General features: G+C 46.7%; 1 protein-coding gene across 1 annotated transcript; it reads left to right on the plus strand.

Moving 5' to 3' along the window:
* Window positions 1-503: 503 nt before the first annotated feature.
* Window positions 504-23,050, plus strand: TNFAIP1 (TNF alpha induced protein 1). Its single transcript, XM_073315080.2, has 7 exons — window positions 504-727; window positions 7,369-7,706; window positions 10,311-10,480; window positions 11,638-11,727; window positions 11,824-11,876; window positions 14,740-14,935; window positions 16,450-23,050. The coding sequence occupies exons 2-7, from the start codon at window positions 7,493-7,495 to the stop codon at window positions 16,666-16,668; spliced, it is 942 nt and encodes a 313-aa protein (XP_073171181.1). The 5' UTR covers window positions 504-727; window positions 7,369-7,492; the 3' UTR covers window positions 16,669-23,050.
* Window positions 23,051-24,851: the final 1,801 nt, after the last annotated feature.

Consider the following 24,851-nt stretch of genomic DNA (forward strand, 5'->3'; position numbering starts at 1 on the left):
CGTGGGAGGCGCCCCACGGCATGCTGGGAAGCGCGGCCAGTCCGGGGGGGGGGGGGCGGCCCCCTGAGCCCCTCGCCCCGGGCACGGTCGCTCTTCAAACCGCGTGGCCAGCGCTGGCCGCGCCTGCGGGGGCGGTGCCCGCTGGGAACGGCGTTGCCGGCTGGGGGCTGTAAATCATTCAGACAGAGTGGTCCCGTCCAGGGTGGTGACCGTGTTGCATGCTGGGGGCTGTCGTCCTGTGGGGATGGTGGCCCCGTTGCATGCTGGGGGCTGTAGTCTTTCCGGGCGGGCGGCCCCGGGGCATGCTGGGGGCTGTAGTCTTTCCGGGCGGGCGGCCCCGGGGCATGCTGGGGGCTGTAGTCTTTCCGGGCGGGCGGCCCCGGGGCATGCTGGGGGCTGTAGTCTTTCCGGGCGGGCGGCCCCGGGGCATGCTGGGGGCTGTAGTCTTTCCGGGCGGGCGGCCCCGGGGCATGCTGGGGGCTGTAGTCTTTCCGGGCGGGCGGCCCCGGGGCATGCTGGAGCCCGTTGTCCCAGTCACAGGGAGCGGTCCCGGGCCGCGGGTCCCGGCTGTGGCGGCGGGAGGAGCTCGGCCCAGCGCAGGCCGGGGGCGCCGCGGTTGGAGGCTGTGCCCTGAGCAGGGCTGAGATTCGGGCCCGGGACCCCCTGGAGCGGGGTCTGTGAGGCAGCGTCGCTGGCAGCCCGCGGAGCGCGACGGCCCTAAGGCCAGGTAAGCAGCCGCGGGGGGGGGAGCGGACCCGGGGAAGCAGACCGGGGGGGGGGGGGAGCCGGGGAAGCAGACCGGGGGGGGGGGGGAGCCGGGGAAGCAGACCGGGGGGGGGGAGCGGACCCGGGGAAGCACCCCGCGGGGGGGGGAGCGGACCCGGGGAAGCACCCCGCGGGGGGGGGAGCGGACCCGGGGAAGCACCCCGCGGGGGGGGGAGCGGACCCGGGGAAGCACCCCGCGGGGGGGGGGAGCGGACCCGGGGAAGCACCCCGCGGGGGGGGGGGAGCGGACCCGGGGAAGCACCCCGCGGGGGGGGGGAGCGGACCCGGGGAAGCACCCCGCGGGGGGGGGGAGCGGACCCGGGGAAGCACCCCGCGGGGGGGGAGCGGACCCGGGGAAGCAGACCGGGGGGGGGGGAGCCGGGGAAGCACCCCGCGGGGCAGGGCGGTGGGGGGGAGCCGATGAGCCAGGTAACTACCCGGGCGGGGAGCCAAGGAGACGGGTACCTACAGCTCGGGGCCGGCCGGGGAGCCGGCCAAATATCCGGGGTGGGGGGAGCTGCTGAGCTGGGTAAATACCCGGAGGGGTGAGGGGGGCGAGGAGCTGGGTAAATACCTGGGGGGCGAGGGGGTATGAGGGGGGCAAGGAGCTGGGTAACTACCAGGGGGCTGGGGGGGGGCGGGGCAGGAGCCGAGGAGCCGGGTAACTACCAGGGGGCTGGGGGGGGGCGGGGCAGGAGCCGAGGAGCCGGGTAACTACCAGGGGGCTGGGGGGGGGCGGGGCGGGAGCCGAGGAGCCGGGTAACTACCAGGGGGCTGGGGGGGGGCGGGGCGGGAGCTGAGGAGCCGGGTAACTACCAGGGGGCTGGGGGGGGGCGGGGCGGGAGCTGAGGAGCCGGGTAACTACCAGGGGGCTGGGGGGGGCGGGGCGGGAGCCGGGTAACTACCAGGGGGCTGGGGGGGGGTGTGGGGCGGGAGCCGGGTAACTACCAGGGGGCTGGGGGGGGGTGTGGGGCGGGAGCCGGGTAACTACCAGGGGGCTGGGGGGGGTGTGGGGCGGGAGCCGGGTAACTACCAGGGGGCTGGGGGGGGGTGTGGGGCGGGAGCCGGGTAACTACCAGGGGGCTGGGGGGGGTGTGGGGCGGGAGCCGGGTAACTACCAGGGGGCTGGGGGTGGGGTGGGGCGGGAGCCGGGTAACTACCAGGGGGCTGGGGGTGGGGTGGGGCGGGAGCCGGGTAACTACCAGGGGGCTGGGGGTGGGGGGGGCGGGAGCCGGGTAACTACCAGGGGGCTGGGGGGGGGGGCGGGAGCCGAGGGGCTGGGTAACTACCAGGGGGCTGGGGGGGGGCGGGGCGGGAGCCGAGGAGCTGGGTAACTAGCAGGGGGCTGGGGGGGCGGGGCGGGAGCCGGGTAACTACCAGGGGGCTGGGGGGGCGGGAGCCGGGTAACTACCAGGGGGCTGGGGGGGGCGGGGCGGGAGCCGAGGAGCTGGGTAACTAGCAGGGGGCTGGGGGGGGGCAGGAGCCGAGGAGCTGGGTAACTACCTGGGGAGGTGAGGAAGCATGCGCCAACCAATCTCCTAGGTACGTACCCTCAAGGAGTATATGTAACTAACTGAAGCATCCATCCAATATTGCCAGACCCACGCACACGCCAATATCATTGGCCTGGCCAAAAGGATTCATGAGACTGGCCAAAAAATAATGGGACTTAATAACAAGCGTTGGGTTATTTTTATTTGCTTTCCCGTTTTGGAGCCTTTGGGTTTCCAGTTTCAGCCTTCTCCTTGTAATGAAAGGAAAAAGGGACGGGGGGGTTGGATGGGCCGAGATTGGTTTCGTTCCCGGAGCTGGGGCTTTAATAATAACAATACCTGTCTCTTATCCAGCACTTTTCATCAATAGCACTTTTGGTCTCAGAGCGCTTCACAAAATGTGTTAAGGGACATGCGAAGTATAGTGAGACTTACGGTAACTTCATGAGAGTTGGCAACTCTTCTCCCCTCTTCTCCTCATTGTTTGTCGTCGTCATTCATTAGCTGTATTGCAGTAGTGGCTAGGAGTCCCACTCCTGGACCAGAGCCCTGTGGCGCTAAGCGGTGAACACCTGGAACAAAAAAGATGGTCCCTTCCCCAAAGAGTTTTACAGTGTTTTCAGGTGATGTGTCCTACCCAACAGTTAGCTCATCGGGGCTGGGGCCATATTTCTCTCCACCTGTAAAGCGGGGCTAAGAATTCTTAGAGTTCACCAAGGGGTATAGTGAGGGTGACCTAGTATTTGTAAATGTAAAAGCACAGAGGCACCCATAACCAGAAATATTTTATTCCTCTGTAAAGCAGGCCCCCTGTGGCGGGTCCTTCTCATGGGGGTTCTGAGGATAGCCTGAAGATGGAAAGTGCTCTCTTTTTATTTAGAGCAGGGAATTCTTAGATTCCCTTTTCACTCTCCCCCCACGCCTCTTACCTTGCAAATAAATTCCTGATTGTTCAGTCGTGATTTTCTCTGCAATCTAGCCGAACCTGAGGAAAGGTCTCTCTTTTGCCACCCTACAAATATGCAGTAAAGAAGCTGCTGAAACATACCCTTAAATATTGTCCACGGTACCCAGTAGAACTCCCTCCCATGATGGACTGATTTCATTGTCTGGTCAAACTACTACTAGTAGTGCTACCTAGCGCTTATACAGTGCGTTTCATCCAGAGATCTCGACATGCTTTACAAAGGAGGTCAGTAGCATTATCCACACTTTACAGATGGGGAAACTGAGGCACAGAGGAGAAAATGACTTGCATAAGGTCAGCCAATAGGTCCATGGTAGAGCCAGGAATTAAAGGCCAGTCTCCTGAGTTCCAGTCCAGTGCTCTATTGGCTAGGCCATGCTGTCTGCCAATAAGTATTCTTTCCTACAAATCAATTCTTAATATGAATAGGAGATCTGGTTTCAGTTCCTAGCTCTGCCACTGACCTTGGGCAAGTTACTTGTCTTCCTTGTGGGTAGTTTTTCCCATGTGTAAAATGGAGATAATAATACTGATCTCCATTCCCACTTGAAAGCTTGTCTCTTCCACCAGCAGAAATTGGTCCAGTTAAAGATATTATCTCACCCTCCTTCGTAAAGCGCTTTGAGGTCTGATGAAAGGCGCTATGTAAGAGTGTGGTGGCGGTGTTTGTCGTCTATTTAGATAGACTGTAAACTCTTTGATGGAGGTACTGTCTCTTGTTCTGTGTTTGTATAGGGCCTATCACAAAGGAGCCCTGATGTCAGCTAGTGCCTCTAGGTGCTATTGTAAAACAAGTGAAAACTAATACACCAGTTTGTCTCTATCTTCCAGCTCCCTACTGGGCTGGACCAAGAGATGGGGAGTGTCCTCTATAGTGCTTAGTTTGCAAATGATGCTGTTTGAATGCTTCTCTTGAGCTGTTTATAATAGTTCTCAGCTGGGACAATTTTGTGATGTGAGCTATGAAATGTTGTATTACGGTGTGTACACTTTTGACTCTCTCTCCTCCCTCACAAGGCAGGAAAGAAGGACAGAATAACAAACTTTCCCTCTTACAGTAAAGACAGTAATTGAGGGTTTCCTTGCTGAGTGTGGGTGAAGTTTCCTAGCCTATGTCTTTATTAACATGTTAAATCAATGGTGTTTGCTCTTATGTGGCTTGGCTAGTTGGCAAAAAGAATTTCCCCATTTTACTCTAGTCTCTGCTTCGTTGGAAAAATGACAACGCTAAGACCCTGATTCTGCAATGAGGTTCAGTCAGGAAGACCCATGTAGGGTTCATGGGACTCTGATGGAGTGTGGAGATCTGCCATTCATTGCAGGATCAGACCCTTTAATTCTGTCCTTTACAAAACCTTTATTATCACTCAGTCTGAAGGTCTTTAAAAGCATTTTTATTTAAAACTACATTAACTGGGCTTGAAAATTAAATTTTGTAAAAACATACTTTATGTAAAAACCTAGGACTACTTTAATTGTTTAAAAAAAATCCAAATGAAGCCAGTTGATTTTAAATCAGTATATTTCCCACTTAAACCTACAAGTGAATATGCCTATAAACAAAAATAAAACTGACGTAATTGATTTTTCCCCCCCAAGATAAGAAACACAAAGCACCGAAATAATGGAGGATGGATTATATAGTAGCAAAAGCACAGGTCGGGGTACCTGAAATAAGATAAAAATAAAAGGAGTACTTGTGGCACCTTAGAGACTAACCAATTTATTTGAGCATAAGCTTTCGTGCTCACAAAAGTTTATGCTCAAATAAATTTGCTAGTCTCTAGGGTGCCACAAGTCCTCCTTTTCTTTTTGCGAATACAGACTAACACGGCTGCTACTCTGAAACCTGAAATAAGATATGAGACCTGTGCTTTATTCCCATTCCATTCCTATGACAGACTTATTAAGTGACCTTGATAAAAAGTCCTGGACAAATGAAAGGTATTATTTTGTTCAGTGATCTTGTCATGTGACAGTACTCACACAAACAGGTCTTGCTGATCACAGCTTATAGTGATTAATCGCCTGTAGATCAACAATTGAGATGTGTGATTGCCTGTGATTCATACTGGTCTCTGGGATGCTTGGTGTTAATGTGATCAGCTAGGAAGCAACTTCATTGTGTTCAGAGGTAGAAAAGAATGTATGCTTTGTTTTCTAGGGCTGTTCAGCTCAAGGTTAAAAATGTTGATAGCTCATAGGAGTGCCATTCGAGCCAGTTATAACTTGACTGACCTGTCTTGGCCTAATAAATGCTTTGTGGAATTTGCTGTGTCCTTGTGGGTTGCAGAGTTTGCTTCCTATTCACTGTGGCTTAAGAGAGCCCACCTGTCGTGATTACTTAGATACAACAGTCAAAATGGGAAATGATGCTATAAGAGCATTCTTCTATGCCTGTAAAGTCAGGAGTTCTTCAAATCTCTTACAATTAAGATGCCGTGTGTAGCTATCAAGAGGTTTTTCTATACCAGATGGATGGTTAGCTCTTTCATGCTGTCTGTATGGTGGATAGCAGGTTATTTGTACAAGGCCACTGATGGTACGGAGAAGTGAGATGACAAGGAGAAGCTTGCAATCTGGAATGGACAGATAATTAGACTATGGCATAGTGGTAGGGAAGGAAAAAAGATTTCAGCACTGGTAGCACAGTGAAATTTCTCCTGAGTTCAGCAGAATGCAGTGCAGTGCCCATGAAATCTAGATCCAGATTTTTCCAGTTAGAGGATTTGGGATCTGACATGTTAGATTTGGTCCATCTTTGCTCTTATTCTTTTGGTTCCATTTCTTGTTTACCTTGTGTAGGGATGAGAGAGGAGAGCAGAGGCAAGGGTGGGGCTCAGACTGGATTCGTGACAGGTTAACTTAGTTTCTCATCTGCACTCATCAGTATGGGATGTTCCAGCAAACAGATCCCAAACAGCTTTCTCCATATTAGAACTCTAAAACAGCATCAGCTACCCTACCTACAGCAGGAACAACTATGACTGGAAGGATGTACCAAGAAATGGAGTATGGATGGAGAAATGGAGTGACCCAAATGGTGATTACAGGGTTTAACTGTAATAATTGAAAACTCAGACTGCCACAGCTGCTGTACCGATTTCCAATTAAAAGAAAAGATCTGCAAGCTGTCGTTTCAGCTAGGGGAAGTGCAGGAAACCCTCCTATTGTGTAGGATGGGCTCTGAGCAAGAAGTGTAATATCCTTCTGGGAAGCTGAGAGAGAGAGAGAGAGAGCAGAGTTCCGGCCGCTGCACAGATTCATTCAGACTGCAGTGTTTCACAGTGGGTTCAGGTTTGGCTGATGGCTAAACTTTGCAAAGTCCAGAAAAGCTTCGTTTGGCCAAATGTGGTGGAAGTGCCATTATTTTCAATCGATCATTTGAAATAAGCTGCAGAGTTTTGTCTCTTATTGAAATGAAAATCAAAACCAGATTTTTTTGGTGGAGGCTCTTTCATTAGACACTTACCGAATGCCAATGGCCTGATTATTTTCTCATGATTTTGTTGTGAGGAAATGGCTCATTTCCCGACACATTTGTAATTAGGTATGCACTCAAACCTTAATGTTGAAACTCAGAGAATTCTTCTATAGTTGCCCTATTTCAGTCTTTCATTCAGCCTTTCAGTGATGCCTGCTGATAATACCTTGCCTTTCTTATCAAAGTGGTTTATAAACATACATTAAGACCAGCAATGTTCCTGGCTGGCTACTAAAATAAAATCCAAGTTCTGTCTTTTTAAAAGAAAGGGGGGAAAAGGAGGACAGGGATAACCATCTTAGGTGGGATTTTTAAAAGTGCTCTAGCTCTGCTCCCGTTGAAGTCAATGGAAGTTATTGTCTTCAGTGAGAACAGTAACAGTGCCAGACCAACAGTGAGTGCGGTCAGAAACCATAGAGCTTGTCTAATAAAAACTGAAGAAGATTCCCTCAGAACTCCGTTGCGGAAGCTATCCAGCTGCTAGGTGTTGGTAACAATCCACCTAGGCTAGCTTTGACGTGGGAACCCCAGGGTGAAAGACTGTATCCTCTTACAGTCCCTCCCTTCTATGATGCAGGCTGCATGTTTTCATTGCAGACGGTAATTCTAGGCCTTCTCCTTGATCTCATCCTCTTCCCCTTGTTTCTAACCCCACCCAGGGATTGAGCAATTTATGACTATTCCTACCCTGCCCTCTCCATCCGGCAATTCTTGACCCTCCCAACCACGGCGGAATCCATCAAGCCAACCCTCTGCAGAGTCGTCATCTACTTGCAGAAGGAGATGTCTGGGGACACGTGCCTCACCACCATCTGCCGGTCTTCAGGAGCCAAGCCCAAAACCTGCAGCTTCAAAGAGGGTAGCCTGGGCAACAAGTACGTGCGGCTCAACGTTGGGGGCTCCTTGTACTACACCACAGTGCAGGTGCTGACCCGGCATGACACCATGCTGAAGGCCATGTTCAGTGGCAGGATGGAAGTGCTGACTGACAAGGAAGGTAAGGGAGTGCCGACAGGAGCCACATGCGTGTCTGAGACTAGGACTCTGTCAATGCATGGGATTTAGGTGGAGATTTCTTGTCAAAGGCACCAAGGGGAGTAAACTTTCCCCTTCTTTACCAACATTAGTTGGAGCAAGGAATCCTAGAATATCAGGGTTGGAAGGGACCTCAGAAGGTCATCTAGTCCAACCCCCTGCTCAAAGCAGGGCCAATCCCCAATTTTTGCCCCCAACCCCGAAATGGCCCCCTCAAAGATTGAACTCACAACCCTGGGTTTAGCAGGCCAATGCTCAAACCACCGAGCTATCCCTCCCCATCATTTGCTCCACTCCTGTTGCAGCTGGTATGTGGATGGCCTACGCTGCTGTCAGGACTGAACAGATGCGTGTGGGTTGGCACTCGTAGGATCTTGTGTAGAGGCATCAATTGAAACGTGGGAAGGGGGCAGACAAGTGGCAGCGCTTTTTATTGTTTGAAGCACCGACTCGTGTTGCCAAACCCCGGTGCTGCTTTTTGGGTCTCCGTGGCATGTGCTGCTTGTTCATTACGATATTAAATTTAAATTGAGGTAGCATTTAAAGGCCACAGTCAGGTCAGGGCCACATTGTACTGTGCACATGGATAATAAAAAAGATAGTCGATGCCCCTATAAGTTTACAGTCTAAACAAGCTTAACTCGGCAGCTTTAATTAAATAGGAGAGCAAGGAAGAGCATCCATATGAGCAGTGGCCATGAATGCTTTCACACGCCGCCTAGCAATGGGCTAGGCCAAACTACACATTTAAGAGCAGAAAAAATGTGGGCTCAATAGAGCTGTGGAGTTATGTTGAGAGAGACCATCCCTGATTGAAGCCCTCTAGATACATTCGCTCGATACAAATATAAGCAAAAGCAGGAAAAAATCTATTTGCTCATCCCAAGGAAGAATGTTCTTGGATGTCAGAAGTGTGGGCTTGGGAACATGGGGATCTGGATTCTAGCCCTTGCTGTGCCATGTATTTATTGTGCAAATTTGGGCAAGTCGCTTAACCTCTTGATATTTCATATGGCTCATCTACTCATAAAAGTGGCACTGGTTAACCTAAGGGGCGATGTTGCACCAGGTTTAAACTAACTCAGTTCAGCTTTGTGTATGGATATTGTACTTTGGTATGAAGCTGGCATATATCGGTGTAGCTTGCCTGTCAAATATTCAGTTTAACTAAATCGGTGTGATAGCATATCTTTAGTGTGTTAGACCAGAATGGCTTTTTCCTCATTGGTTTCACTGGCCTGTTCTATATCTTGGCATCCGTGGAATGCTGATCTGATTTCTCTCTCAAGAACTGGGAAAGAGGACTGGTGAAACCTCTGCCAAATGCCAGCAGGTGGTGTGCAGAACTTAGACTCAAATCCCTTTAGAATTTGCAAACGCTTTTGGCAAGTCTCCTCTAGTTTTTTTTAATACTTTCTTAGTACTAAGCTGCCTGGCAATACTGCATCTGCTTCTCTGCATGGCAATGTACGTTGGCAGGGGTCTACCCTTCCCTTGTAGAGGGTTAAGGGAAGAGTCATGTATTTTCACTTAGCTTTTCTTATTGGATTATGCATATTTGTTGTAAACACTTGAAGAATATTTAATTGCTTTAAAATATCTGTTACTACAACAGTCCAATAGATCTCTCTTATTGCTGAACACCTAGATCTTGATATTTATTTGTGTTTGAGTTTATCATGTTCTCTAGGCGCAAGAGATAAAAACCACAAAATCCATTCCAACAACTTAAAAAAAAAATCAAATAGGACTCCTGAAAAGCCTTCCCACCCCAAATTCACTCTCATGCCTATTATTTTGGAGATTGGGTTCCAGTGTTCACTGCGTTTCACATGGTTGTACTATTCTGGCACCATGCAAGGTTATTGTTTGCCCACACAACCTGTAGGCAACAGAAATGCCTTAGACATGAAGGCAGTAAGAACCAACTTCTCTGGTATCGTGCTGAGCTTCTTTAAAAAATTCCCCCACATTTAACAATAAGCATTTTTATAGATCTAACTGCCTAAACGGTCAGTTAAACAGAACTACTGTAATAGTGCCAATTGGTACCTTCCAATAATATTTAAATGGATCCAAGTCCCCAATTGATTGGAATCTAATATAGACAAGGCAAGTCACAGAAAACAGTTCTGGGATGAGTGTGTGTGGATTGATCAGTGGAGAAAACAATGCACTAGGATTCTAATGGGGTGTTTTTACCCCTGTTAGTAAAAGCCTGAGTGTTTTCAGATTCTTTCATCTCGGTCTTATTGGGCTTTGGAATCTGCGTGGAAACTTTTTCCTTTTGGGAGGTTGGTGGTTGGGCCATTGAGAAGAGCAATTCCTCCGTCAGTTTCTCTTCTGAGGGCCAGATCTAGCTCCCCTGAAGTCAACAAAGACTCCCACTGACTACCTTGGGAATTTGGGCAAGCTCTGTTGCAAGAGGCACTAGGAAGATGAATTATCCACAGATGAGGCCTGAGAGCTGTTGCACTGAGATTCCATGTTTTGCCTCCTTGCTGAGCTGCTGCTTGCCTCCCATGGTACGGTGCTGCACTCAAATGTCGTGGTGTTTGTCTTTCAGGGTGGATCCTTATAGACCGTTGTGGGAAACACTTTGGTGTGATTTTAAATTACCTCCGAGACAACACTATCGCGCTTCCAAAAAACAGGCAGGAGATCAAAGAGCTGATGGCAGAAGCGAAATATTACCTAATTCAGGGCTTAGTAGACATGTGCCAGGCAGCTCTCCAGGTAAGACATGGCAGCAGCCTGAGGTTTTTCCACTTCTAAAAATTATCAGGGACCTACCTTCTGTTGTACATGCTTTGAAAGTGCTTGTGTTTAAATGAGGTACTGGTGTAATGAGGTACAGTCTGATATGAAGTCTGAAATGTCTAAAGTCAGTTTTGATCCCCATCTGGGTCTCTTTCCAAGGCAGATAAACTGAGAGACATACCTTTTGCTCTCTCTCTCTCTCTTTTGGATAAGAGCTTAAAACCATGTTGTTCTCTGCTCTTCCTTGACAGTAAGTGTCCTGTGATGATTCGTGGTAGAGAAGGGATTTGGAGCGATGACTTGGCCAAAATATCCCCAGCTAATCCCACTATTGTGCTTCTGGCTTCCACCCTAGAGGGGGCGGAAGTTTAGCAGTTCTGAGTGTGTACGTGGTTTGTGAAGCACTTTGGGAATAAAGTGCTATCGTAGCCTAAATAGAGGCAGGATGGTTCAGTGGTTACAGCCTACAACTTGCAAGACCCGAGTTCAAGTCCTTGCTGTGCCACAAACCCCCTGTGAGACCTTGGACAAGTCACAGCTTCTCTGGGCCTTCGTTCTGTAAACTGGAAATAGTAACATTTCCCTGCCTCCTAGGGATGTTGAGAGTATTAAAGATTGTGAGATTCTCAGATACGGGGGCCATGTAAGTAGATAGACAATTGATTTTGATTTGTTTGGATATATTTTCTACTCAAGAAGCCGGTAGTTGGCGCTCTAGTTCACTGCATAAGGAAGCTGGAGTTAGCGTCTGCTACAAGCGATAGCTTGTCGCTTGTACGACAAAGCGTTTGAGTCCATTTCAGTGAGGTACATTTCTCTCCAACAAATGTGTGATTCGTGATGACTGAGCTACAGTGGGCAGTTGATAAAACTGGCCCAAGCATTTTCCCCTGCCCCTTTAACCCACAGCAGGCTTGGAGACTGTAGGAATGACATCCATTTGCATCTGAAAGTTTCAATTATCACTGCCTTTCGGAGCTAAGAAACATCTCGCTGTATTTCTGAGTTGCAGCTCAAGGTAATATGGTGGGGTTACTATAGCAACTTTGTGCTCTTTCTCTGCATTGGAGGGCTTGGGAACATGGCTGGAGGTGCCCACAAGTTAGTTATACCTCTTACTTTATTTGAACCAGGACAAGAAAGACTCATACGAGCCCGTCTGTAACATCCCCATCATCACGTCACCAAAGGAAGAAGAAAGGCTCATTGAATCCTCCATGAAAGTAACTGCTTTTCCGTCACCACTCACTCTATTTCTGCCAAGCTGTTTATAGTACAAAACTCACCTGCCCTGCCTTTGTTCTTTTCTCTCCTAACAGCCTGTTGTCAAGCTGCTTTATAACAGGAGCAACAACAAATATTCCTACACCAGGTATGTCTTGAGTGTTCCACGCGGACAGCAAACGTTCCTCGTAGGCTACCAGGGCTGGGTGTGCAAGGGCCTGATTCTCCTCTTCCAGGAGTGTTTCTTTGTGCACCTGAGTGCAGTTACTCTTGATTGACAGAGGATGATCAGGCTCCTTGGGTTGCAGGGGGAATGCAGCCTGTTAGAGCTCAGTGTGTGGGTAGTGGAGGTGGCTGTCTCTCAAAGCGCTCAGAGAAGCGTGACTGCTAATAACACTGGCTGAAGCCAGGCAGAGTAAGGCAATGCAGGGTAAACTTCCACCCACATGCTAATGCAGTTGTGACCTGTATCTCCCTCTGCAGTTCCATTCCTGAGCTCCCATGCAGCCCTGCTAAGCCACCTTGGTCCAGGCCTACAGCACCCCTAGTTATTCCAGCCCCCCCCCTTTGAAATCAATTAATTACATCGTTGTAAAGGAGATGTAAAAGGCAGAGATGTGAAACACATCAGAGCGGGAACTGCCCCTGTAAGGCTCTAGCAATAAGGATAGTTGCTCTCCTTGTGTGACACTGAGGAAAGAAACAGAGTGTTGTTCGGGTTCTGTGGTGTCACTCTGGTGACACCACTGCCAAAGTGGCTCCTGGTTTTCCCAGATCAGGAGCTTGAAGCAACACAGCCAGCCCTAAGGCAGGGCTTACAGAACCCTAGCCATTTGCCTTTCATTCTGAAACACCATCATGGTGGTTTTGTCAACCTCCTTGGGTCTCTAGAGACATGTGCTGTTTGTCTGCCAGAGAGACTGATTCTAACAAACGTGTAACTCCAGGTGGCCACTAGAGAATGCTAGAAGGCAGCACATTCATCATCCAGCTGGGCGGGGTGGGGGCGGTGTTTTCCACGGTACTCCTGGCCGTGCTTCCCTTTATTATCCAGCAATGAGGCTGCACTAAAGACAAAATAGCATATTCGTCAGGAGGGGTCTGAAGTCGGAGAGGCCCTAATAAGAGCGACTGGAGCATCTCTTTATAGACACTCTCTCTTACCAGGGTAAAGAATATTCTCCCCCGCCCCGCCAACTCTTCCCTATCCTCGTCAGTGAAGACAGCTTGCTCACTTATTGTGTCAGTAAGGAGACGATGTGACAGAATGTTTTGGGAGCCAGGACTCCTGCGTTCTTTTCCCAGCCCTGCCACCTGCTCTGTTACCTTGGCAAAACACTTAAAGCCTCTAGTTCCCCACCTGTAAAATGGTGACCATTACCCATCATCATGAAAAATACCTACAGAAGAATCTCCAAGGTGCTGCATAAGCACAAAGTGTGATTTTTTTTTTTTCCCTAGGGTTTTAAGGGTTGTCCATTTTACTATGTTGCGTCTACAGCTCTTTTTCTTGCCTGGCTATCTCTCCCTCCCCTTCCACGTTTGGAGGCCTCTGAAGTTTGCCCAAGCTAGTTTGGCCCAGGATGACGCAGTGGCTTGGGTTTGCCACAGTACGTCTGAACGCCATTAGCCGAATGCCAGACCAAATCGTCCCACCAATACTAAACGCTGAACTTCAACACTTCTAGGATTCGGGGCCAATCGGTCTCACGCCCCAGGGAGCGGAAGACTTTGGCCTGCTCTAAAAGTTCCTCACCTGTCCTCAATTTGATCGCCAATGGTTCTCAGGCCTCTAAAGCGAATACTCCCTGCCTTAGAGCCTACTTCTGCCACCCTTCTCATGGGGCGTGCCTTGCTTCACAACTAGTCCCACTGGCCTCAGCAGGGCTACTAGGGCTTATCTTCATGTACAGTGCTGCAATTGCACCACTGTAGTGCTCTAGTGAAGATGTTACTATGCTGACGGGACAGTTTCTCCATAGGCGTAGTTAATCCAGCTCCCCGAGCGGCGGTAGCTATGGTGACGGGAGGTTAAATCAGTATAGCTCCGTCGCTCAGGGGTGTGGATATTTCACACCTCTGAGCGACATAGTTGTACCAATATAGGTTTGTAGTGTAGAAGTGGAGCACCACGGGGTGGGACACCAGCATCTGGATTGAATCTGGGGCTCTGGACCCAGAAGAATGAGCCTTTGCTGCCTGAGCTAAACGACCAGGTCTGTTAGCCACGGCTGCTGCAGGCTCATCAACCTCTGTGTGGCCAAGCCACACGTGAGGGGTACAGAGCACCGTTCCGAGTGGGTTACATATGTTTGGTTGAATTGGGCCAAAGTTAATGCCAAAGTAGTAGGGACATGTCTTTTAGAGTTGGTCAAAGTGGGTTTTAGCATCAGCTTGACCGTGTTGTTTACACGTCTTACGATGTGAATTACATTACATCGTTACCAAGATAGGCTCAAGGTCACTCAACATCTTTATTAAACTCAAATATATTGAAGTGATACTGTGGGTAAAGTTCTCAAGGGCAGTTACATCACTTGGATGCTTTTGAAAATTGTGCCCTGTATCATCCTAGGTACAAGGAGGACTCTGTAAAATGACCGTTCTACTGACCTTGGACACGTTCTGTGACCCTTGCGTTGGCTCTCTGGGGTCATTTCCTGTTGCCATGCTAAATAGAACCATAGTAAGCATATGATTTGATTAGCTCCGACGTTGGTCAGGATGCAGGTTTTGATTGTTGCTATAATGACATAGGAAACTGCTACCATTATATTAATTACATCATTTGACCTCTAAAGGAGCATTTGCTCGGGGGAGCAGAGCATCCTATTTGTGTTCCAAGTTGGCTGTTCTCCAGTGCATAGCAATGAGTCAGTAGCTGTATCCTCCAGTTTAGATTAATGCTTGCAGCCATGGTGGGGTAGGAATATTAAGCCTGTGCAGTTTACGGTGCAGGCCAATTGCTAAACCACAAAGACCTTTTTACTGCCTTTGCTGCTGTGTTTCAGTAACTCGGATGATAACTTACTGAAGAACATAGAACTGTTCGATAAACTCTCTCTCCGCTTCAACGGCCGAGTCCTCTTCATTAAGGATGTTATAGGGGATGAAATTTGCTGCTGGTCTTTCTACGGACAGGGGCGGAAGCTCGCTGAGGTCTGTTGCACCTCGATAGTGTATGCCACAGAAAAGAAACAAACCAAGGTACTGGGAATTGTCTTCCTTGAATCTTGTAGTTAAGTAACAAAGTTGGTAGCGCTTTACACAGCCACGTGAGATCTCTGAGACTCAGACCAGGTCAGAAGGAGAAGGTAAGGTCAGGGGTGGTCTCAACTCGCTGACTGAGTGCCGTTGATGATCAATGAAATCCAAATGACTGGGGCCACTCACTGGCTAGCACAGTTGTTCCCCGACTTTTTACTGGTGACCCACCCAATTGCCTTTTGTCTGCATTATCCTTGCGCGTTCGCTCTCTCTCTCTCCAACCTTCTCAACCCTCCAGTCCCCTGGTTCTCACTCTCCTAGCTCTGCCCCTCCTGCAGCCTCAGCCAGGCTGTGATGGCTGCCAGGTGTCTGCTCGCTGACTCCAGCCACTTCTTCCATGCTACTGCTGTCCAGATCCTGCTCCCTATGCCACTGCCAGAGGAAGCAAGAGCATGGGAGGGAGGGACTGCCTCTGGGGCATGCGTGACCCACTTAGACCTTTCCTGTGATTCACTGGTGGGTTGGGACCCTCTGCTTGGGGAACACTTGGCTAGCAAGCTGCATTCTGTCCTGGGCATATCAGTATCCAAAAAATGCTGACAGATTGAACAGAATTCAGAGAAGAGCAAAATATGATTAGGTCAGTGGAAGGAATAAATAAGGAGGAAAGATTGAGAGAGGGAATTTCAAAAGCACTTCAATAATCTTTAGGAGAACAATCCCATTGAAAGTCAAGAGGACTTGGTGCTCCTAAGTCACATAAGAGCATTTGAAAAATCCCCCCTTTGAATGAAGGATCTAATTCTTCTCCCAATTAAGCTGGTGTAAATGACCTTCAGTTGAATTACTCCAGACTTACGCTGGTGTAACTGGGAGCAGAATTTGACCCTATGTGTGGCTTGACTAAATGATAATGTGTGATGGGGGCATAACCATCTCCAGAAGGTTGGAAGATGCAAATGTCAAAAGAGGAGAATTGTTCAGAGGGGAACATGTCAGTATAAATAAAAGTAGGGTAGGATAAAATAGACAAAAGGGAAATTTGGGCTGAATATTAACTGTTTTAAGAAGAAAAATTTGTTGCTTTATTATTAATTACAGTGTGATAAATCTAGAGTAATTCCCCTGGCCTCAACAGAGGTACTCCTGTTTACACTGATGCAGGTGAGACTAGAATGAGACCAGACTTTGCAGTCAAGTATCAGAAATGACATCCTGACAATGAGATGTGGTAGATTCTGCAGGAGTCTCCCAAAAGAAGTGGCAGATGGCCCAAGAGTTGGGACATCAAAACCTCGGCTAGTGAAAGCACTAGAGAACATAAAGTAAAATCATACCCTGCGGGATGCGATGAGATTATCTCACAGGTCTCTTCCTCTTAGAACGGTTTAACTGTCTTTACCTCCATCCCCACATGCATTAGCATTTGAAATTCCTTCACCAATAAGTAGTGGAGTGGTTCCTGCCTTGTTACCCAGTCTGCATCAGGAAAAAGCATGCTGTCTCTTCCCTAGGTTGAGTTCCCCGAAGCGCGTATCTACGAGGAAACCCTAAACGTTTTACTGTATGAAACTCCACGCGTACCTGACAACTCTCTGCTGGAGGCGACGAGCCGGAACCGAAGCCAGGCATCTCACAGCGAAGACGATGAGGGCTTTGAACTACGCGACCGAGTGCGCCGCATCCACGTGAAGAGATACAGCACTTACGACGACCGGCAGCTTGGCCACTAGCCTGCTGGCAGAGGAGAAACGGTTTGCTTTGTTCATAGAGCTTAAGGAATGTGCGGAATTAGTCCCGGAAGCAGGGGATTGATTCTCAAATGGTTTCTCTGCTTCCTAGAGAAGCAGCCAAGCATCTGTGCGCGCAAACCAAAAGCAACACTTAAGGCCAGAAGCTTTTAGAGTCATTGTGATATTACTTGTGCACCATGCGGTGTAAATAGAGAGAGCAGTTCTTCATGTGCTGCAGATGGGAGGGGATCCCAAGAACCTGCCTGTGGAGCTCATTTGTTCTGATATAGGTTGCGGCCACCAGGCATTGTACGTCTTGTGAGAAGCGATGTATTTTTCCATTTGAGGATGGTTCTGTTTGAAAACCCATTGTCAGAGACACCATAAGATCTGTGTGCCGTGGAATTGCTTAGTTTTGAAATTCTGTTGCAAATGAAGCTCCGTGGGATTCGTAGCACGTTCAGCAAATGCTACGTCTTGCTGCTCAAGCTACTCTTTCCTTATGGAGCAAGTAGTTAGATTCCCATGGCATGAGAGGAGGCGAATTTCCCCTTTTGTGCAAAGATCACCCTTGGTGCTGAAACTGCTTAGCCTGTCTCACTTCAAGCCAAGCTTTCAGGAATCAAGCTAACAAATAGCCCAAATGGGGGAAGTTTAGAGAGTAAATATTAAATGACATGATTATTAAGAAAGAAAAAAAAATCCTAAAGGTGTGGAAGCTTACAAGAAAACAGAGCCCTGGCGAAATTATGGGCATGGTGGGACCTCTACCCTCTGGGGCTTTGGGTGGGGAGAGAACCCTGTGTTAATAGATCCTGGGGAATTGAGGGAATCTCTCTAGAATTAGTCACTAGATCAAGAGGGCCCCTAAGCGCTGCTTGGTGTCATGTTTCCTCAAGCTCGGAAAAAAACGGTTATTGAGGGAAAATAACTAAAGTGTAGAGCAATGAAAGCTCACTCACCCTCGCACAGTTGGGGTTGTCCATGTGTTTCTGTTCTAAGTCCCCTCTGAGGCCAGGAGGTGGGAGTGGAGGGATAACGGCCATTACACCTTGTTAGAGAGTGGAGCTCTGTCTCTGCACAGCCCCAGGAGAGAAACTTTTTATACTGAATTTTAAACCGTTTCTTCAGCTGACCTTTTTTATAATTGTTTTTAAAAGATCTCCTGTGACTCAAATGGATTTTTTTAAACATATATTTTAAAAAAGAGAGATGTGTCAAGTGTGTGCTCCTCACCTCTTGGTACTGCAGTGGCAACTCTCCTTGGGCTTAGGGGTTTTTGGACTTGAGCTTTGATCTTAAACGTGACTATCCAGTGAGAGAACATGATGGTCCCAACTTATTTGGTAGCCCAGGTGAAAACTTAAGGGATTGATTTTTCTGAAGTTCTGAGCACCCACAACTGCAGCTGAAACCAGTGGGAGCTGCAGGTGGTCAGCACCTCTGAAAATCAGGCCCAGTGTTTTCCTATCTCTTCCCCCTTGATGACAACTTGTGATCCCAGCTGGCACTTCAAACATCTGGGTTTGCTGACTAACCAAGACAGCCAGCTTTAGGCTTCAAATAAGAACTGGCCTCCAATCTCAATGTTTGGTTGTTGTTTGCAGGGGAAGGGGCAGCCCTACTGCACACAGGAGATGACTATATAATGTGCAATTAGCTGTGTGCCTTGGTTCATTATTGCATCTAGGATTGTTTTAATGCAGGGCAGCAATTTGTAGAGCAGCCAGGAATTAATTGCCACCCGTCTAGACTGGCTTGTTGCTTGCGCGGCGGTGGTGGATGGTAGGATTTTTCCGAGCTTGATTTTCCAATGTTTTCATGAGAAATAATTTCTTTTTTCTATTCATAGGAGAATCTGAACTTAGTGTGTTGGGATGGGGGTGAGAGTCACTGCTCGGGAATATCCTGATGTAACTGGACTGGTTCTGAGTGCGAAGCATGGACAAGGGCATGCCAGGGTTTCTACCAATTCTTCTGACTGAGACTGACCTCTGCTTCTAATAGATACAAACTACAGCCTGCCCCGGCTTACGCTTAGGCATCAGCAGTGGTGCAGCTATGCTGGTTGCTAGTCACCAAAGGCTGAGTTGGGGCTTGTCCCACGTGTAGACAAGGTCTTGATTTAGAATTGATGTTTTGGGGCCAAATCTGGGCAAGTTCCAGTTCAAGCAAGTAAGCTCCAGTTTCTCAGGATTTGACCCTTTGTAATGATCAAGCTGGCTGACTTTCTGTCTCAAAGGAAAAATAAGGATTGTTTCGAGGCCTTTTAAAATATGTGAATAAGTTGCCACAGGTGTGGGGGTTTTATTGCCTTCAGAGTAGTCTGTGGAGAGAGAAATGAGGTTCGGATGCTAGACTGGCCTAGCCTCCCAATGTAATAAACCATTTAAAAACCCAAACTACTCAGTACGTTTAGTGTTCTCCCTCTCTCCAGACAAACATCCCAATCTACAGCAGTCTGGTTAGACAAAAGATTTTGAATACTTCAACTCCATGGAGCTTTAGCTTTGAAAATTCATTAAATGGCCCATGGAATGTGTTGTTTAAAAAAATAACACTTTCAGGTTACAGTGTTAAGTATATTTTATTTCCCTAGGTGTATTTAAGCTATAAACTGAATAAGCTAGAGAATTGTTTTATTTATTAATTGGCAGATAAAATGCATAAACTTTGGTAAACTCTGGGGAAAAATATAGTCACGTTTGAAAAATTGGCCTAATTATTTTGGGTGCCCAACTTGAGACATCTTAAATGAGCTTGATTTTTAGAGGCTGGTTGATTGGTGCATTCTGAAGATCAGTTCTCTTTAAGGAGGCTCAAGCTGGGCATGCAAAGTCATTAATCGTGTTTGAAAATCTTGGTGATAAAATCTTTCATATCTAGGTCACCAGCTTAAATCCAGATCACCTGTCATTCGAGCAGATGATGATTTTTTTTTTCCCTCTTTGTTTGGTGACTGAAACAAAAAAATCTGGAAAAAAAAATTATTTCAAACCAAGAAGGAATTTTTTTGTGTTTTATCAACAAAATGAAAAACTATATTGTTTGAGTCAAACAAAACATTTTGAAGATTCTTTCAAAGCAACGCTTCAAAATATTTTGATATTTCCAAATGTGTTTTTAAGGTTTTTTTTGGCCAGAACTATTCATGACCCAAATTCACTGATAGTTTCAGAACCCTCCCCTTGTGCATTTTTTGACAACATTTCTATTCACCGAAAACCCTTGCCCCAGTCTAGTTGTGACCACAAGCTGTTACCCTCTGATGGCTGTTTAGTGGCACATATTTGACATTAATTGAGGGGTCTCAGTCTAGTTCTCAGTAGCCAGGACTCCACATCATAACACCTCCACCACAATTGGCAACAAGTGACTCGTTGGCAGAATGGCTAAGGATGGAGAGGACCATGGAGACTGAACTCCCCTTCCATACCAGGTGTAAGGTAGATGGGGAGAGTGCTGTGGTAAGCGTGCTGTGCCACTACCCATGCTGTACCCGTTCTTTAGAGAAATGGGAGACGTCAGTCTCCAAGACCATCAGGCTGGCGCCCTCTTCACAGCACTACGCTCATGTGCAAATTTAAAAGCAAAATCCCATGGGATTATTTTCCGCAAAATCTTTCAGTTCACAGCGCGAAGCTGTGGTGTGCACGGGGCCGGCTGGGTATTTTGGAGGGAACAGATATTTGGAAAGAATAGGGGGTCAGCCTCCATTAGGTGTTTTTGTCTTTTAAAAACAAGATTGTGTGTGCCTCTTTACAGAGCGTTAGTTGCTACAGATTCTCTCTTTGTTTGGCCACGCCTCCTGCATGTGGAACGTGATCTCTTCGTTCTCCTCACATCCAGCAGTGAGTGTTGCCCCAGTCATGCCACCACACCTGCCTTTTGCTGAAAGGCCTCTTTAAAACACTATAAAAACCAATAACCTGCTTTTTATTGCTTTCTGTGATGTTTTGTTTTCCAGATGGTTTTGACATCACGCCAGCAGAAATACAGCTGCTGAGATTTGTTTTGACTAAGGCTTTTGAGATCTCTGAATTCCGGTTATTTTAAAAAAATGTCAATTTCCCCATACTATAACTTCTGAAATATGAGTTCTGTGAATCCAGGGACCCTTGGGATGGTTTACTCCTTTTTTTTTTTTTTTCCTGGGAAACTAGTGGGAGCAATCAGTGCTGTTCAGGGCATGGTTAGGTGACAAGTTAAAATGCCTGTGGCTGCTCAAAACTAGCAGTCCCATTGTTACAAGCAGTGGTGCACCCGCCCCAGGAATAGACCAATGGTGGGAGAACATCGGAAGATCCTCAGCATTCGTAGAGAAAGGTAGGGACCCTGTGCTAATAAACAGACCTTCACAGTGTGAAATGACTGTAATGTTAGACTTGCTAAGTAAGACCGTACTGTATCTATACAGAGCTTAGAACATTTCTTGGCCCGTGTGATTACCTCGTTGGACAGTTTTACATAGTCTCACTAAATCCAAATGCAGCAATGGGCAGTGTCATTGTTTCCTTATTAAATCATTGGAAACTTTTCTTTAACCAAAAGAGTTGAATGATCTAAAGATTTTTTTAAAAAAAGATTTCTGCATATTTCAATACAGAATGTTAATTGAATGTTCTCTTTTATTGCACATAAACCGTGACATGTTGATTGTACAGTATGACTACCTAGATTCTGGTTATGTTTAATAGTAGTAGTTTTGATGTAACTTGTGCTCTGTATTATCATTTTAACCCTCCTTTATTTACTTAAAGGATGTAAATTGCTTAGATGTTATTGAATCCTAGGTTACATTTTTGACATTTATATAATTGAGAACAAGTACCATTGTGAAGGATAATGCAGCTTTGAAATAGTCATTGTACTAAGCACAGTCTTTGCTTATTTATAGTAAAATACCCTTTGCAGGGTTGACAAAGCAGCCATTCTTGCTGAGAATATTTTCTCTGCTGTTTTTAAATAGCACATATTATGATCCCCCCCATTCCGACAGCATAGATTTTTTTTAATTTGAGGCATTCACAGCTGCGCGTTAAGAGATCTGTAATAACTTCCTACAAAGACCATAATCACCTACATTTGCGTTCTATTGATGTGCCTGTGACTCTAAAATAGCCTTTTGGAGGAAAAGAAAAACCTCTTTGCCTCATTTGCAGCATGTGAATTTTAACTACACCAGCAAGCAATCATTAGCTGGTGCAGTCTTTTTGAAGTCCTGCTATCGTCTGCACACTTGTGTTTAAGTGAACTTTATGCATTCAAATTATGAAATTAGACTAAGGAGATGAATGGGAAATATTAATGGACATCTGTACATGACCCCTTTGACAGGGGACTGTTTATGTGGCATCTGTGCTGGGAAAGCTGCATTCTCTAAAATGGGGTCCTAATGAGTTGCAAATGCCCTCCTCCTCTCTATAAGGAAGGGGACTTGGAGCTTTCCAAACGAATGTCTTATATTAAGCAGCACTTTAATATCCATTTTAATTAGGCGATAACATCAGTTGGGATAGCGTTGCAGGGTAGCAGTCTCCCACTGCTTGATAAATGCCGAGACAAAACTAAATGTTTAACCTTTGCCTTGACATTTAAGCTTCAGAATGAGACACATTTATCCCATGGTAACGTTCCATTTCGCTGACTTTTTCTCTTGTACTAAATGATGAAAAATAAATAAATAATCTGGACCGGTGGGGCCCAGGAGTGACTGACGCTGTGCTATTTCTGAGAGCTGTATTCTGGCTGGTCTAGAAAATGCTTGTTCTGGTCTTCAAACACCCAGAAACCAGAGTAAGTTTTTTTTTTTTTTTTTTTCCTGAATGCTTCTGACCAAACAATCCAAAACTGAATCATGTTTTCTGACAATCCTTTTGCGTTTAAAAAAAAAAATCTCCTGTATAACCAAATGTAATGCCAAACCCCTTCTATTGGGAAAATGGAGGTTTTACTGAGAGACTTGCCCTAATCCCAGCATCTGCCACTGACTCGCTGTGTGACCTCAGACAAGTCACTTAACCTTGGTGAACCTCATTTTCCTCATCAGTGAAAATCGGGGTGAGACACTCCCTACCTCAGAGGCTTAATTCATTAATGTTTATAAAGCACCTTGGACTACTGTAATTGTTTTTACCAGAGACGTCAAATTATTATGGTGACTGTTCATAATTTAGCTGACATTCTGTGAACAAGCTGCTTTCTGACCACAGGAGCTTTCATTTTGTTCTGGTTTCTAAATCTCTTAAGGGTCAGTCTTGCAAGGGAAATAAGTTGATGGAGTAAACTTATTAACCAATAATACAGTATTTTCCTCTGACTTTCTGCAGTGCATTGAATGGAAATGGGTCACTGATTTTTAATAAACTGTGTTATATTTTAAGTGGCTCGTGTTGAATTTTCATTGGTGTTAGAGATTTTTTTGAACTGACGCGTGTAAACCCAGAGTACACAATTCTAGCTCATGCATTGGTTCCAGGTCTCACCTCCAGCATAACATTCCTTGCACCACAGACATGTAATGCCAATTCTTGATCCGTAGGTTGTGGGCACTGTTAAGAGTGCTTGCCTTTCACCCATTTGACTAAGTCCATCTCCCTACAAATACAGGCTAAACTAGAGTGTCCATCTGATGCCATTCTCCCTATTTGTATGCAGTCTGCCTTTTTATAAGGACACCGTAGATATTTCCCTACATCACCATGTTATGATTTTTCTGATTATGATTATGATTTTTATTTCTATATATCCAGAGGCTGATATGGCTGTTTTTATCTGTACTAACTTCAGTGCTTTTCATGTTCACTGTAACAATTTATGATCTCTAGCTGATCAGCAATTCGGTGGTTCTTTTCAACAAAGGGTGAAACAAGTGAGATTTTTTTTCACAGCTACTCCTGCAAGATGCATTGACTGTCTAGAATGGTGCATCCTTTTTGGCGCTGTCTTAACCGTCTTGGGCATGTGTTCATTCGCCTAGCAGCTTAATTTAGCTGCTTCTTTTGCTGCTGGCACCTGTGTATTTTTTTTTGTAGCCACCTGGTTGAGATTTCTAGTCTGAGTGTGGTTGGTATAGGAAGGAGCCTTTCCTCACTTCAACTGTTTTGTTCTTCCTTTCCTTCTAATGCAGGCAGTCTGGGTTTGCTACAATGTCAGACTCCCCCTATCGCTACTGCGTCATCGGTTCCAACCTCAGCCACAAACTACCATTGGTTCCCATAGTCCTCATGGAGAACTTGCTTATTCATGATTTGGCAGCTTCTACCCCGGCTTTATGATGCGGCCTTGGACATTATAAAACTCAAGAGCATGATGGCATGAAGCACCATAAGAATTCATGCTCTCCCTCCATTACCTGCTCCTGTGGCCCACTTGTTCCCACTTGTTGGGTGGGGCAGTGGTTCCTCGTGATTGGGGGATGTGTGTTACTCCTCTGCATCTATTTTGTTGTCATCAAGCTTCCATAGAGTTGTGTAATTTGCCACACAGATTGGGAAGCTGCTATTTTTTTCCTCTTCCGCCTCTGCTAATAGGGTTTCCATCTGTCACGCGCTCTGCTCCTCTATGCAGTCCAGATCAAGTTGCTCCCAATGTGAAGACTCTTCCATTCTCCTGAATATTGTATAGTGTGGTCAGTTGTCTCCAATGAGGATCTAAGTAGGCATGATATATTATGCACATTCCAGTAACACCTAGAGCCCCCAACAGATTTGGCCCCATTGCGCTAGGCACTGTACATTTTCAGAGATGGTCCTGCCCCACAGATTCCTAATTTCAGCTTTAGAAAAGCAAGCTTTTCTAAAACCCAAGTTCAGTAGAAATATTTCCTTTTTTTTTTTAAAAAAAATGACGTCACTTAAAAATAAATATTCCCTGCAGTTTTGTGCTCAAAATGTTGTTGTTCTACCAGGATCTGAAAGTGAAACTGACTGTGAATCAAAGTGAAACTGACTAGTCCTTTGTAGTGGCCAAGATGACATTAAAACATGATAAAGTCTTTACAAATGTAATTTCTTTTAAATTTCAATTAAATCTAAAGTGTTAGCAAGACAGGTACATATTGGTTTTTTACCCTACTGCACTGCCCTTTTAAAAAACAAACAAACAAAAACCCCTGCTCCTGTAACATATGGTGAATATTTAAGCTTCTTTGAATTTTTCTAAGTCATAGCCTGTCCTCAGGT

This window comes from Lepidochelys kempii, chromosome 17, assembly GCF_965140285.1.
Source record: "Lepidochelys kempii isolate rLepKem1 chromosome 17, rLepKem1.hap1, whole genome shotgun sequence".
Taxonomy (NCBI): domain Eukaryota; kingdom Metazoa; phylum Chordata; order Testudines; family Cheloniidae; genus Lepidochelys; species Lepidochelys kempii.

Coding starts and splice junctions, on each gene's coding strand:
- TNFAIP1 (XM_073315080.2), top strand. CDS start 7,493: ATGTCTGGGGACACGTGCCTCACCACCATCTGCCGGTCTTCAGGAGCC. Junction 10,481..11,637: donor TGTGCCAGGCAGCTCTCCAG/GTAAGACATGGC, acceptor TATTTGAACCAG/GACAAGAAAGACTCATACGA. Junction 14,936..16,449: donor CAGAAAAGAAACAAACCAAG/GTACTGGGAATT, acceptor TCTCTTCCCTAG/GTTGAGTTCCCCGAAGCGCG.